At 50.0% G+C, this 12,401-nt stretch overlaps 1 protein-coding gene across 8 annotated transcripts; it reads right to left on the bottom strand.

The window, feature by feature from the left end:
- Positions 1–825: 825 nt before the first annotated feature.
- Positions 826–12,383, bottom strand: TEX45 (testis expressed 45). Of its 8 annotated transcripts, none has more exons than XM_043502782.1 (12): positions 11,801–12,377; positions 11,740–11,768; positions 11,295–11,515; positions 10,838–10,950; positions 8,654–9,203; positions 7,393–7,496; positions 6,189–6,283; positions 5,940–6,055; positions 4,007–4,125; positions 3,289–3,490; positions 1,654–1,739; positions 826–1,094 (listed from the first exon to the last, which is right to left on the bottom strand). In XM_043502782.1, the coding sequence occupies exons 5-12, from the start codon at positions 9,195–9,197 to the stop codon at positions 906–908; spliced, it is 1,455 nt and encodes a 484-aa protein (XP_043358717.1). In that variant the 5' UTR covers positions 9,198–9,203; positions 10,838–10,950; positions 11,295–11,515; positions 11,740–11,768; positions 11,801–12,377; the 3' UTR covers positions 826–905. The 8 variants fall into 8 exon arrangements, with proteins under 8 accessions (XP_043358717.1, XP_043358714.1, XP_043358711.1 ...); XM_043502779.1 differs by having other exon boundaries at positions 1,654–1,742; XM_043502776.1 differs by having other exon boundaries at positions 4,007–4,245; positions 10,838–11,515; positions 11,801–12,383.
- Positions 12,384–12,401: the final 18 nt, after the last annotated feature.

Consider the following 12,401-nt stretch of genomic DNA (forward strand, 5'->3'; position numbering starts at 1 on the left):
TACAGGCCTGCTGCCCACATGCTCTGCACCAGCCTTTTTGTTGCTTTTTAGGCTGGCAGTGAGGAAGGTGGCTCAAGTATTTTATGGGGGTGTCATTTCCCAGCCAGGCTGTGAGAAGGCTGTGCAGCAGATACAGGATGGGACCAGTGGACAGGACCCTGATCTGGGACTGAGGAGACCTGGGCTCTTTTCTAACAAGGTACTCGTCTGGTCTCCTCCTGGTCATGCCCAACATCTCACAACCAATTAATTTTAGCCACAGAGGGGTAGAAAGTATCGTCCCCTGTTCACAGGGCAGATTCAGTGATTTACCCCAGGTCACACAATGCGGCTGCAGCAGAGCTGGGAACTGAACCAGGGTCTCCCAAGCCCCTACTTGCTCGGCCACCCCTTTTCCCTAGCCAGTCCATAGCTCTGCCACTGACTTTCTGCATGCCCCTGGGCAAGCCACTTCATCTCTGTGCCTGTCCCCTTCTTCACTCACTGTCAGTCTTGTCAGTTCAGACAGGGCAGGGACAGTCTCCTTCCCAGTGAGCGAGTAGTGCTCAGCACAAGAGGGCTGTGATCCCAGCTGGGATTGTTACCCGCCTCCATCAAAGGGAAATGGAGCTAGGTTGTGACTCCTCCCATCTGCGAACGGGAGTTCAGCAAAAGCACAGAGGGCAGCCTGGAGTGCCGCTGGACACTGACCTGGAGGCAGCTTTGTTGCCAGCTAGCCCAGTTCATCCCCGCTACGACTGTGCCCAATTCCTGAGATGAGTTTGGCACAGAGACCTCAGCCAGGTGCTACCGAACCCATGGAGGGCAAAGCACAGGGAGCATCTCCACAGAAGCCAGGTACCTGTGTTTATTTGTAGGCAGCCCCTGAGAGGTGGCATTGAGAGCCACCACAGGAAGGGGGCACGTTATGTTGCAAAGACCATCTGCTGCTGGGGGTTGTACTTCTTCAGGGTGCCCAGGGGGATGCTGCTCACTTGGAAGTTCCCCCCGCAGATAGTCACAGGGCCGCTGTACTTGGGGGTGAACTCATCCTGATGCTCAGTCCCGAAGAAGCGCTGCCCCTGCCACGGTGGGACCAGATGAGAGTATTTAATCTGGGGAGACAGGAAAGGCCATTAGTGGTGGTGGGGGGATTCAGTCATTAACCGCGCAGCCCCTAGAAGTCAACCCACCGCTCAGCTCTCTGACTGCTGAGCACTAGCCTGTAGGGAGCAGGGTTCAAGTTTATGCAAGCCAGCAGCAGTGAGCTGCCTGCCCCCTCGCTTGCTCTGACCCTGAGTGCCCTCTGGGAGAAAAGCAGAGGCTTCCCTGCTGAGAAGGGAAGAGGCAGATCCCCATGGCAGCTGGGTGGTTCTGGCCTCATCCAATAATGCCCACACCCTTTCACTGCCAGTCTGCTCACTGGAGAGCCTTCGGTATCTAAACAGGCCCACTGGGAGGCAACACACTGTGTACTGGGCTACTAACTGGGCCAAGTTCAGAGGTGGGAAGCCCCTGACCCTTCCTTGCTCCCTCCAGAGAGGCCTACTTGTGAGGTCCACTTGCAGTGTCCCTTCCCCTCCCAGCTGCTGGGTGGCATGAAGACTTGCTCAGCTATCCGTTTCACTAGGCCTTTGTCCTGAACCTGGCCACATACACCAGTTATTGCCGTACCTGCTGCAGTGACTCTTCCGAGGACCGGAGCGTCTGCTGTATGTGTGGGACAAGCATAGCTTGCGTGGTCGTGACAGCTCCTTTACCTGCTCACAAATGGAATAAAGAGCAAAGTCAAGGCATGAAATGAGCAGGCAACAGACAGTGTGGCTCAATCACAGACCTGTCTGAGGTCTGCAATGACTGAGAGAAGAGACACAGGCCTCACCATTGGCAGCCCCATGCACAGCTGCAGGCAGAAAAACTGCTACAGTGCCTAAGGAATGGGATGAAGAATAATATGGAAAACACTGTAATGCCATTCTGTACATAAATGGTGCCACCTCATCTGGAATGCTGCGTGCAGGACTGGTCACCCCATCTAAGAGGGCACAAGAGGATTAGAGGGAGTTCCGAGACGGGGAGGAGAATGATGAGAGTTCTGGAAAAACTTCTCTATAAAGGAAAATGTTGAAAACTGACTGTTTATTTTAGAGGAGATGCATGACAGGACATGAGAGCAATATACAGAATCATGAATGGCATGGAGAAGGCAGATTGGTCACTGTTTACCCTGTCACATACAGGTGGACACAAAGGGCAACAAGTTTAAGAATGATCAAAGGAGGATTTTTCCTCACCCAATGCATAACTAACTTGTGGAACTCACAGTGTAACACTGGATGGATGTTTCTTTGTGTGTTTGCTTTTGGGAACTTTGTTCATTTAATAAAAACCCAGACCCCGAGAAGGGCACTAACTGAGCAGGAATGTGTGGACTGCCACTGAAGGCGCCCTGAAGAGGGGGAAACAAAGGCAGGGCGCTGCAGCGGCACCCTGGGCCACGAGGGGGTGCTTGGGTGGTGGTCACACTGCTACAGCAAGCAGGATACATTCAGTCAGTAATAATGCAAACAACGAGGAATGGAGAGATATCCCCCTCCCCCACCGCTGAGGAGTTAGTGGATTCCAGAGCAAAGAACCAAGAGGTGAGAGGGGATTTTTTTAGCCTCTTCCACACGAAGCCCCATGTAAATCCCTGCCTGGGGCTGCACAAACAAAGCTTATATTTCAAACTCTCCACTACCTCTTCCAACCCAGCGAGAGAAGGCCTTTGTTTCTGGAAGTCAGCTGAGGAAATTCCAGCAAGAGGAAGAGAAAAGCAAGGGTCTGGCTCCAGTGTCCAACGGCATATGCTACAAGCCACCCACAAGATGGCAGTGCAACCCTGAGGCTCACACAGGTGGCACGTTTCTGGTCGCTGAGCACTTTGACACTGCCCCTCTGAGGGGGTGACCAGATTAACATCTACCTGCCAGCCCCTGGGAGTGCTGACTAGCACTGCCAGGTGTTGTGCTGAGCACAAGTTCCCTGCCTGGCTTTTGGGGGTCACTGTTCCATTCTTGTAGACAAACACAACCTCCATCCCAGTGCAGCAAATGCCTGCAGCCTCCCACCCAAACACACCCATCACTTTGATACCCAGCTCACCCTGCTGCAGGCAGAGTGACTAGCAGGGGCAGAGCACCAGGATCCCATGCAACGGAGCAGCCGAGAGCACCCGGCACAGCAGCCTGAAGCTGCTCCTGGGACGTGTCCCAGGGTGGGGAGCCTGGGCTGTGGAACTGCGCTAGGATCCGAGGGACTTTGCCTTACTGGGATAATTAAAGGGCATGTGGCTCTCATGGTGGCTCTTGCTGCTGGACGTCTCCCTCTGGCTCTTGGGTGGTGGCTGATAGTCCGAGTGTTGTGTTGTGCTGAAGAAACAAGCGTTTAAAAGTTTGTCACCCAGAGGCACTTTGCTTTGTTGTCTCCACGGTGGCACATCTGGCTGACGTGGACGTTCCCCCAGGTCAAGCTGGAGTAAACAAAAGCAGAAGTTAATGGGCAGGTGCTGTAGCCAAATGCTCCACTCAGCTTCCAGCCGTAAGTGTGAGCAGCCCACTCAGACAACACAAAGACGGCCCAGGTCCCCATTGGTAGCTGCAGGATGCTGTGTATTTCTCTGGTATCCTGCATTGCTTCTGCCTAGGGATGGTGCCCCCAATGATCCCAAGGTTCTTGCCAGCTGGCCTTTAGAGGCTGCAAGCTTCTCTGTGGCTGCGAGCCTGTGTCTGGAGGCTCTCCGCGAGCCCTGGCGAAGGGTGCACTGTGGCAGTCGGAACAGGAGCCAGGCCTTCCAGGGTATGTGGTCAAAGACTGGGACAGGAGACTGGCCATGCATGAATGTTACGAGTGAGCAAGGACAGTGTCCTTTAGAGACCCCAGCCTGCAGCAGAAGGCAGGTCTGATCCTGTGACACACTCAGTGATCTTTAGAACACAGCGCTGCTCTGTGATAGCAGCTGCTGAAAGGTGAAAGGCAGGGCACAGACCTGGGTGTGGAAGAATCGGCTAGTGGTGGTGGTCGCACATTCCCGACTCCTCTCAAGGTTTTCGTCGCCTTTGGGGATCGATAAAGTCTGTTTGCTTAGACATGTAACTTTCACGGGGGCTGGTAAAGGCAAGAAGCGAATCCTGTCAGCGTTCCCAATTCTGAACAGGTTGTAGCTACCGCAGCATTCCCAGGTGGGATGGCCAGCTGGAAGGGCCCTTCCAGCTGCGTCTACAGCACGTGGAGAAAGGCTGGTCTTGTGGTTAAGGCACTGGGGGGGAGGGGAAGGGGCAAGAGATTTGGGTTCATTTCCCAGTTCTGCTACAGGCTCCCTGTGTTGAGCAAGTCATGAAGGGTCCTGAGCTTAGGTGGGGGCTCTTCACCGTTCCCAGTCAGAGATGCTGGGTGCTGAGCATTTTTGAAGATCTGGCCACTGATTTTGGTGCTAAGTAGGAGCTGAGCTCCTGACAATCTACGCTTTAGTTTCTTTGAGTCTCAGCCCCTGTTGGTAAAATGGGAACAATAATCCTTCCTTTCTCCCGCCTCTCTGAGCTCTTCAGGACAGAGACTGTCTCCTGCTATGTGTGTGTGCAGCACCCAACACAGTGGGACAAGTGGCCATGGTTAGGGCCTCTTGTTGCTACTGTAATGCAAACACTAAGGGGTAGGATACAGGGTTGAGTAGCTGTGGCTCCCAGTTATGTCTGAGCTGAGGCAGAATGCTGGCAGCTGAGATTTCTGGACACAGGTTCTGCTGCCTCTGGGACAAAGCAAGGATGGGAATAACATTGGGGTGGGAACAGGACAGATATCCACATGGAGACTATATCTTCACTAACTATGGACAAATGCAGAACTGGTGTAAGCAAACGTCACCCCCGCTGAAACCAACTGATGTACATCTACTTACATCAGACATTTATCTGGCCCAGCATGGTCTCTGAGACTTAGCAATGGGGGAGAAATTTATCTGAGCACGATGGAATTTTGAATAAAACTGGCCCCAGATTTGATCCCCCAAGCAGTGGCTTAGGTTTGGCAAAAACAAAGTCACCCAAGGTTTGCACTAGCCCAGTAGGGGCAATAACAGTCAGATCTCACCGCATGCTAGTAACAGGGAGACCAAACTTCCCCAGCCTACACACAGTAGAGGAAGAGCCAAGCCAAGGAAATTAACAGGTGTAGTGCTCAAAGCACACATCTGTCTGCCCCTTGAAATCGGGTGGGAATATCTACAGAAAGTAGAAAACAGTGCAAGCAGGGCACAGGAAAGGTCAGCTGTAAATGCAAGTCTTACCCCTGGGGGAATTCTGCACCAAAAAAATAAAATTCTGCGCACAATATTTTAAAATGTTGTATATTTTATTTGTCAAAATAACACAATATAATCATACCAGTTTCAATTATTTTGGTAATTTATTTCAAAATACCTGTCAGCAAGTATGTCTGTAACAATACAGACAACAAAAAAGATTCGGGAAATGTTTTTTTTGACAAATACTAGGCATATTAATACAGAACTCTGAGTAATCATTTAACTACAATACAAAACAGTATTTTCTGCACCCCTCAGAAGCAGTGCAAAGGCTTGGTGGAGTCAGGGATAATGGAGGAGCTGAGGGTGAGGGAAGTAATTGCTGGGAAGGAGCCTGGGTGTGAACTTGGAGGGGTTTTGGGTATGGGTGGGAAAAGTATGGAACCGGGTTTTTTTGGGGGAGGGGAGGGGGCAGTGGAAGGGATTGTTAGGGAGACCCATGAAGCTGACCCCTAGCCTCTTCCATTCATTAAAACATTAAAAATATGTGCAACACATGAATTATGCATGCATGTAGTGGCACAGAATTCCCCCAGGAATATATTCTCTGGCCAATAGGAAGGCACAACAGTACTATGTATGTGATCTCTCGCTGTGTCAGGTCACTGTCCCTCCATACCTAGCTCCCGCCGTGGGAACGACTCCAATGTCACAGTAAAGAATCTGGTGCGACCATCCCCTGGCATGATGTTCGTCTTGTGTATTTGGAAGGCAGCACATTCTTTGTCATAGACTCTGCAAGGCATAAGATGTGAGTTGCTGAGATAAGGTAGTGAGCTATGAGAGAAGTGCTCAAAGACAACTTGTCTTTAGTGAGCACCACAGAGACTGGGACAGCAACAGCCCATCAGATGTACTTCTTGGCTACCTGTGGTTCCTCGTGTCCTGGAGAGTGTAGGCATGTTTCTTCTCGCTGGTGCTGACACTGCTCCTGGGGTCTCCAAACACAATGGAAGACTTGCTCTACAGAGAAACCACCTCTGAGTGATGCTGTCTGCTATGGAGCAGACCTCACCAGCTAATTACAGGGGAAATAAGGACTTTGCTGACTGTCTCCACAAACACCCAGGCTTCCCCAGCTCATACTCCATGATGTGGTGCAGAAGCCATGAGGATGAAGGGCACACATCACCCCTTCATTAGCCTTCTGGAGCTCCCAGTTCCAAGAAACTAGTCCTTCATTCTGGAACGCTAACAATGCTGCTGGATAGGCCACTCCATAGATCAACAGGTGTTTTTTTGGAAATCCAAGTGTGAATCTCTAGGTGGGGTGCACAGATTGGGATAGTTCTGACTAGCAGAGTCTAGATGAACCCAGAGATGTCATAATTCTTTGCACTCATAGCACCTTAGCACATAGACTCAAAGGGTCTAAAACCTTAATTAATCCTCACAACACCCCTGTGAAGTGGTGACGTTGGCCAAAATTTTCAAAATTGAGCATCCAAAGCCATAGATGTCTGGCCTGAGCACCCACATCTCCCACTGAAGGGAATGGGGACCACTGGTGCCAAGGACCTCAGAGAATAAGGCCACTTACTTTGGCATCTGAATATGGATTTAGATACCCAACTATGCACCCACATTTGCCAACAGTCTCATGGCAAGTCAGTGGTAGAGCTGGGATTAGAACCTGGCAGTTGTGACACCCAGTCAAGATTCATGATATTCACTGCCACAAATACTGAGGCCAAGGGCTTGGAAGAGGCCAAGCAAGGACTGGATATTTATATGGACAATGAGAACAGCCAGCATTACAAATTGGATAAAATATATACACGAGCTACAGATCCTCCTGCTTCAGGGCACAAGCCAACCACCAGCTGATGATGTTAGAAAGCAGCTTCCTATATGGACAGGTCATTACAGAATAACCTGTACCTTCTTCTGAAGCAGGTGTTCAGAGACAAGACCACAGGACTGGCAATTCCTATGCTCCCCTCCCCATAGCTAACCACTAGGCTCCACTCCCATCAGGCTGCCTGAGTGGGCAGCAGTATTTTAGAAGACTTAGTCCCATCATAATATGAACTGGAAGCAGCATGGCTGAATTTGTAGGACTATGATGTTACCTTTCCATAGGACTTCACAGGAGGGATCCAGCCACCCTCAAACTGTGCTTGATAAGAAGTGCCAAAGTAGGAGCATCTATCACCTTTAATTGTGGGAATTCCTCCTGCCAAACAACACAGGGAGGGAATGATCTGAGTTACTCCTTTGCAGCTCTCAATTACAGTTCTTACGAAGTGTCAGAAACTGACATGGGAACTAGGGTTCCAAGGCAGCTCCTCTCTGCCCAGTCTCACACTGACCCGGAGTACCTACCCACTAAAGCTAAAGGAAAAGGCTATTCAGCCTTGGCTACTTCATCCTTGACAACCCTTCAGCATGGGGCGCTGTCTGCCTAGAACAAACGGATTTTGTGCTGCCCATCCCCCAGTCACTGGGTTTAGGAGACCATGTTGGCTCTCAGGTTGGGCAAATATCCAGAGCTAAGAAATCAGGATCTGATAGCAAGGGCACAAAGTGGCCTTTTCCACAGATCAAAGATCACTCTCTCCTGGCTGAAAAACAAACAGACCACCACCAAAGGAGCAAATTCCACTGGATCTACTTTGGAACTGATGCCCCAGTTCAGCAAAGCCCTTAAGCACAGGCTTTGTGAGTGGGAACTGACTTCTTTAACAATATTGCATCTTGGCTTTCCTGTAATTGGCTAGTGTGATGAGGTCCCTGGCTGGCATGGCAAGTAAATGCATTCACTAGCCTTTCAACTCTGGAGTCCAAATTCTGCACTATGTCACTAATGTGCACAGATGGGGTATACTGACACACACACACAACACAAAACCACCACACAGTTTTGCACAACTGGCAGCCTGTGCTAAAGAGAAGTGCGGACTGTAACAGAAACCAGGGATATTGGGAATGCTGCAAGGCAGGATTGTGTACACCAGCCAAGCTATGGAGTGGGGGCCAAGACTAGAATATCAGAGGGTGCTGCAGGTAAAGAGGAAGGTCCACTGGCAGAACTGCATAGTGAAAACTTGTATCATGTGTACCGCCAACCACTGCTATAAGCCTCTCACTATCATGAGCATCAAATTCACACATGAAAATATAAAAGGGAGACCAGTGACAGTTAAATATTTCTAGATCCTAGAAGTCAGCACTTTGATGATAAAGGACTCCACTCACTACAGCAAATATAGACTTAAACTGGCCTTAATGGGAACCTAAACCAAGCCAATGAAAACCCCAGTGCCCATGAATGCCACCTGCCCTGAGAATTGTGAGGCCACAGCCTGACAGAGAGAGCCCAAAACAACTCACCCAGATGTACACATGGCGCTTTGGCAATGGGCTCGAGTATCTCATATGCTGGGTATGTAAAATGATAGACAGAAGGCAGGAACTTTAGTTTGTCTTTGTCTCCACAAGGAAAATGATCTTCCTCCTTACTGTAATCAGCTCTGGTGGAGGCTGGTCTCTGCAGAGTCACATCTGGCCAGGGGTAACTCTCCCTTGCAGTTGAGGTGAAAATGTTGGTCTGGGAATTTGCATGCATTTGGAGGTGAGATTCTGGTGGACAGACTTTGGGCTTTGGTTCCAGGGATCTCACTGGAAATGCCAGGTGGGTTTCTGACCAGATATCCTTGGCTTTATCCATATTCTGATTCAAAACACCCTTGGAGTTTGGAAGCAGAATTGGGTCTGGTTTGTAACTGCCCCATAAAGGAGGGAAATCAGTGCGGAAAGGAGATTCAACAATGTTTCCCTGTGGTCTGTGGTCAAACCCTATCTGAAAATGTGAGGTCTTTAGGAAGGGAATCCCTGTGAGCGGGGCTGGGATTAACGACTGGCCAGCGGCTGCCATTTTCCCCTGTAAAGGAAGAGACATAATATCAGACTCAGGTGCATTGCTGCTTTGGTCCCTTCCTAAAGAACAAACAGCAAGAGGATCCAAGAGATCAGGAAGAACAGGAGATAAGGATCTTTATTCTCTGACTGTTCCTTACAAGATGTCCAAGTAAGGCCCAGAAGCAGCCACCTGTGAATTGCAAACATTTGCACTCACTACAACGAAATGAGCTCCCTGCAATCCCAGAACTGCAGGTACATCCTCCCATGGAGCTGTCCTGCTGTCCCCCTAGATCAGTGGTTCTCAAATTTTTGTACTGGAGACCCCTTTCACATAGCAAGCCTCTGTGTGCAACTCCCTTATAAATTAAAAACACTTTTTAACCCCCAGTCTGAGAACCCCTGCCCTAGATGCTGCCCTGATAAGGGCAGCTCAGAAGCAACTGGGACTTTGTCCTGCCTCAGATACAAATTCATCTCTGCTGTCAATCCATGCACATTGAAGGGTTACTACTGGGAAGAATCTGGGCCACAGAATCTCAGGGATTTACAGGAGTTTAGCATGCAGGAAGTTGGCCTTTTGGACCACTTGTTAATCACCCTGCGCCAGGTCTAGGATATTTCTAACAGGATTATTGGAATTGGAATCAAAAGGGCAATATTTTAAAACATGGCCCAATGGGGTCAGATGCTAGAGGGACGTTAGCCAATCTCCCCCATACAGGATTGGATGTGCCATGTGTACTGTCAGCGCCTATTACCATAGCTGAGACTCAAACTGGACCCCGAGTAGTTCAGACAGCAGTTTTATAGCATGAACCAAAAGCTGCCTGCCCCAAAAGCAAACCAGTAGGACCCACGCTGAGCTAAGCTGGGCTGGGAGTCACCTCCCCTCTGGCTGAGTGAGTAAGAACCACATTGTCCTAGTCTCAGCTTGGACTCACTTCCCATGGCCAAGCTGGTCAAAGAAGTGGTGCTAAACTGGTCTTGGCTGGGAGAGGCACTTCCCATATCTCACAGGAGAGCCTGAATGGGTTCTCTTATAGAAATGGCCATGCACATAAATCATGAGTTTGGGTAGAGCCCCATACTAGCAGGCGTCTGTGGACACTAGCCCAGAGCACTCTGCAATGGGCTGGCTTTGCACCTCAATGGTCCAAATTAATGCAAAGCATTTAAGTTTGTTTAATAAACAGCTGCATGTGTATCAGAGATGGTCTTTCCTATAAACATTAAGAGATTAAATTATCTTTCTAAGGTAACTGACTTTGATCAATGTATTATTATTACTCCTTGCACCCCAATCAGCCATCGTTGTGCTGGTACACACTTACAATGAAATAACAGGCCCAAGAATTTACAACCTAAATAGCCATAAATTGGCCAGATGCATCAAACACAAGACACCAGACAAGAAAAGGAATTATTTAGATTTAGAAAAGAAAAACTGAAGACAACCTAAATCCAGTGAGTAACAGCCAATGAGGCAAATCCTAAAAAAGGAGCTGGCTCAGCAGGAGTTCACACACTAACTAGCATCTGACAACAGAACTGTGGCTTCACACAATAATGCTAATCAATGTTTCTCTTCCTTTGAGCCCTCAAAGGGTACCCCTCATCCATTCATTGCCCCGAGACAAGTTGACTGTAACTCACCTCCACCCAAAGCTAAACAACCAACTGTAGAATTTTCAGTGTCCTGTGATGTTATAATAAAATCATCATGTCATAATGGAATCTCAGCAACGGAGAGGAGAGGAAGATGATGTCTGGAGTAACAAAGATGGAGGAAGTAAGAACAAGAAACAGATAAATTACCGGGCAGCAAGAGAGCTAAAGAGAAGGAGAACATGCATATGAGAGGGTAAGTTACAGGTGCCAGTGACACAAGATTTCAGAGAAGCAGCAGTGCTACTTCTGCTTAAGAACTGGTAGCCTAAGCCTAGCATAGGCAAGATCACTACCATCCCCATCAAACCCCGGTCTCCTGCCCCACAACAGCTCATGGTTGGGTGGCGACGTTGTGGGATTGTGACATCAAAGGTAAATCAGCCAGTCTACAACCCTCTATCCCAGCCCAGGGAGCAAAGCTACTATACCTTCATTCACAAACCTGAGGCCTGATTCAGCAAAACTGCTGAGCAGGAGGTACACGCAGAACAGATACTGAATGGAACGCGCAATTTGTGAATGAGAGTATGGTAGCTCTGCTCCTTAGGGTGACAGGAGCTGAAAGAGTAATGTGGGAGAAGGGGATATGAGGTCAGCTCAGAGTAGAAGCACCACATATCACATTTACACAACGTAGCTGTTTCTCACACTCTCAAGAACTTGCTAGGTTTCAGAGCAGCAGCCGTGTTAGTCTGTATTCGCAAAAAGAAAAGGAGGACTTGTGGCACCTTAGAGACGAACAAATTTATTAGAGCATAAGCTTTTGTGAGCTACAGCTCACTTCAAATGCATCCGATGAAGTGAGCTGTAGCTCACGAAAGCTTATGCTCTAATAAATTTGTTCGTCTCTAAGGTGCCACAAGTCCTCCTTTTCTTTTTTTAAGAACTTGCTAGTTCATGTCACACTCCCAGTGTTCTTCACCCAGGGTTTGGGAACTACCAGATGACGCAACAGACTGGGAAAAGGATATGGAGACATTCAGGCCCAGGTGACCAGGTCAACCGGAATGACAAATCCTCAGCCACCAGCGCTGCGGCCCAAGGAAGGGCACTACCAGTCAGTCTCAGCAGTGACACCGAGGAAGGACGTTCGTCCCTTTGCAGGACCTAGGCTGGCCAAGCTGGCATTGCGGCAGGCCGCGAAGGGCTTCGCTCTCCAAGGCTGCGCTAAGCCCTCGGGCTGCAGCGAGCACAGCGGCCACCCGCCCATGCCGCTGCCCCCCGGCTGTGAACAAGACCCCTCCTGACAAAGGGCGGAGCGAGCGCCCTTAGAGGCAGGCCGGGCGGAGCAGCGCCACCGGGAAGCTGGTAACAGCTCGGGGCGCTCGCCCCAGCGGGGTCTCGAGCGCAACCACCACAGGGGCTGGTGCCGCGCGGCGCCAGGGAACACGCGGCACCCGCCTGCTGAGGCGACCCGCGGGGCCGTTCCCAGCCGCCTCTCAGGCGCTCCTGGCAGGGGAGCCGCGGCCTAGTCAGAGACAGAGCGCGCCCACCGCACGCAGAGACGGGGCAGGGTCGCCATAGCGACCGCGATCCCCCAGCAGGCACC

The sequence above is a fragment of the Dermochelys coriacea genome, chromosome 25 (assembly GCF_009764565.3).
Source record: "Dermochelys coriacea isolate rDerCor1 chromosome 25, rDerCor1.pri.v4, whole genome shotgun sequence".
Taxonomy (NCBI): domain Eukaryota; kingdom Metazoa; phylum Chordata; order Testudines; family Dermochelyidae; genus Dermochelys; species Dermochelys coriacea.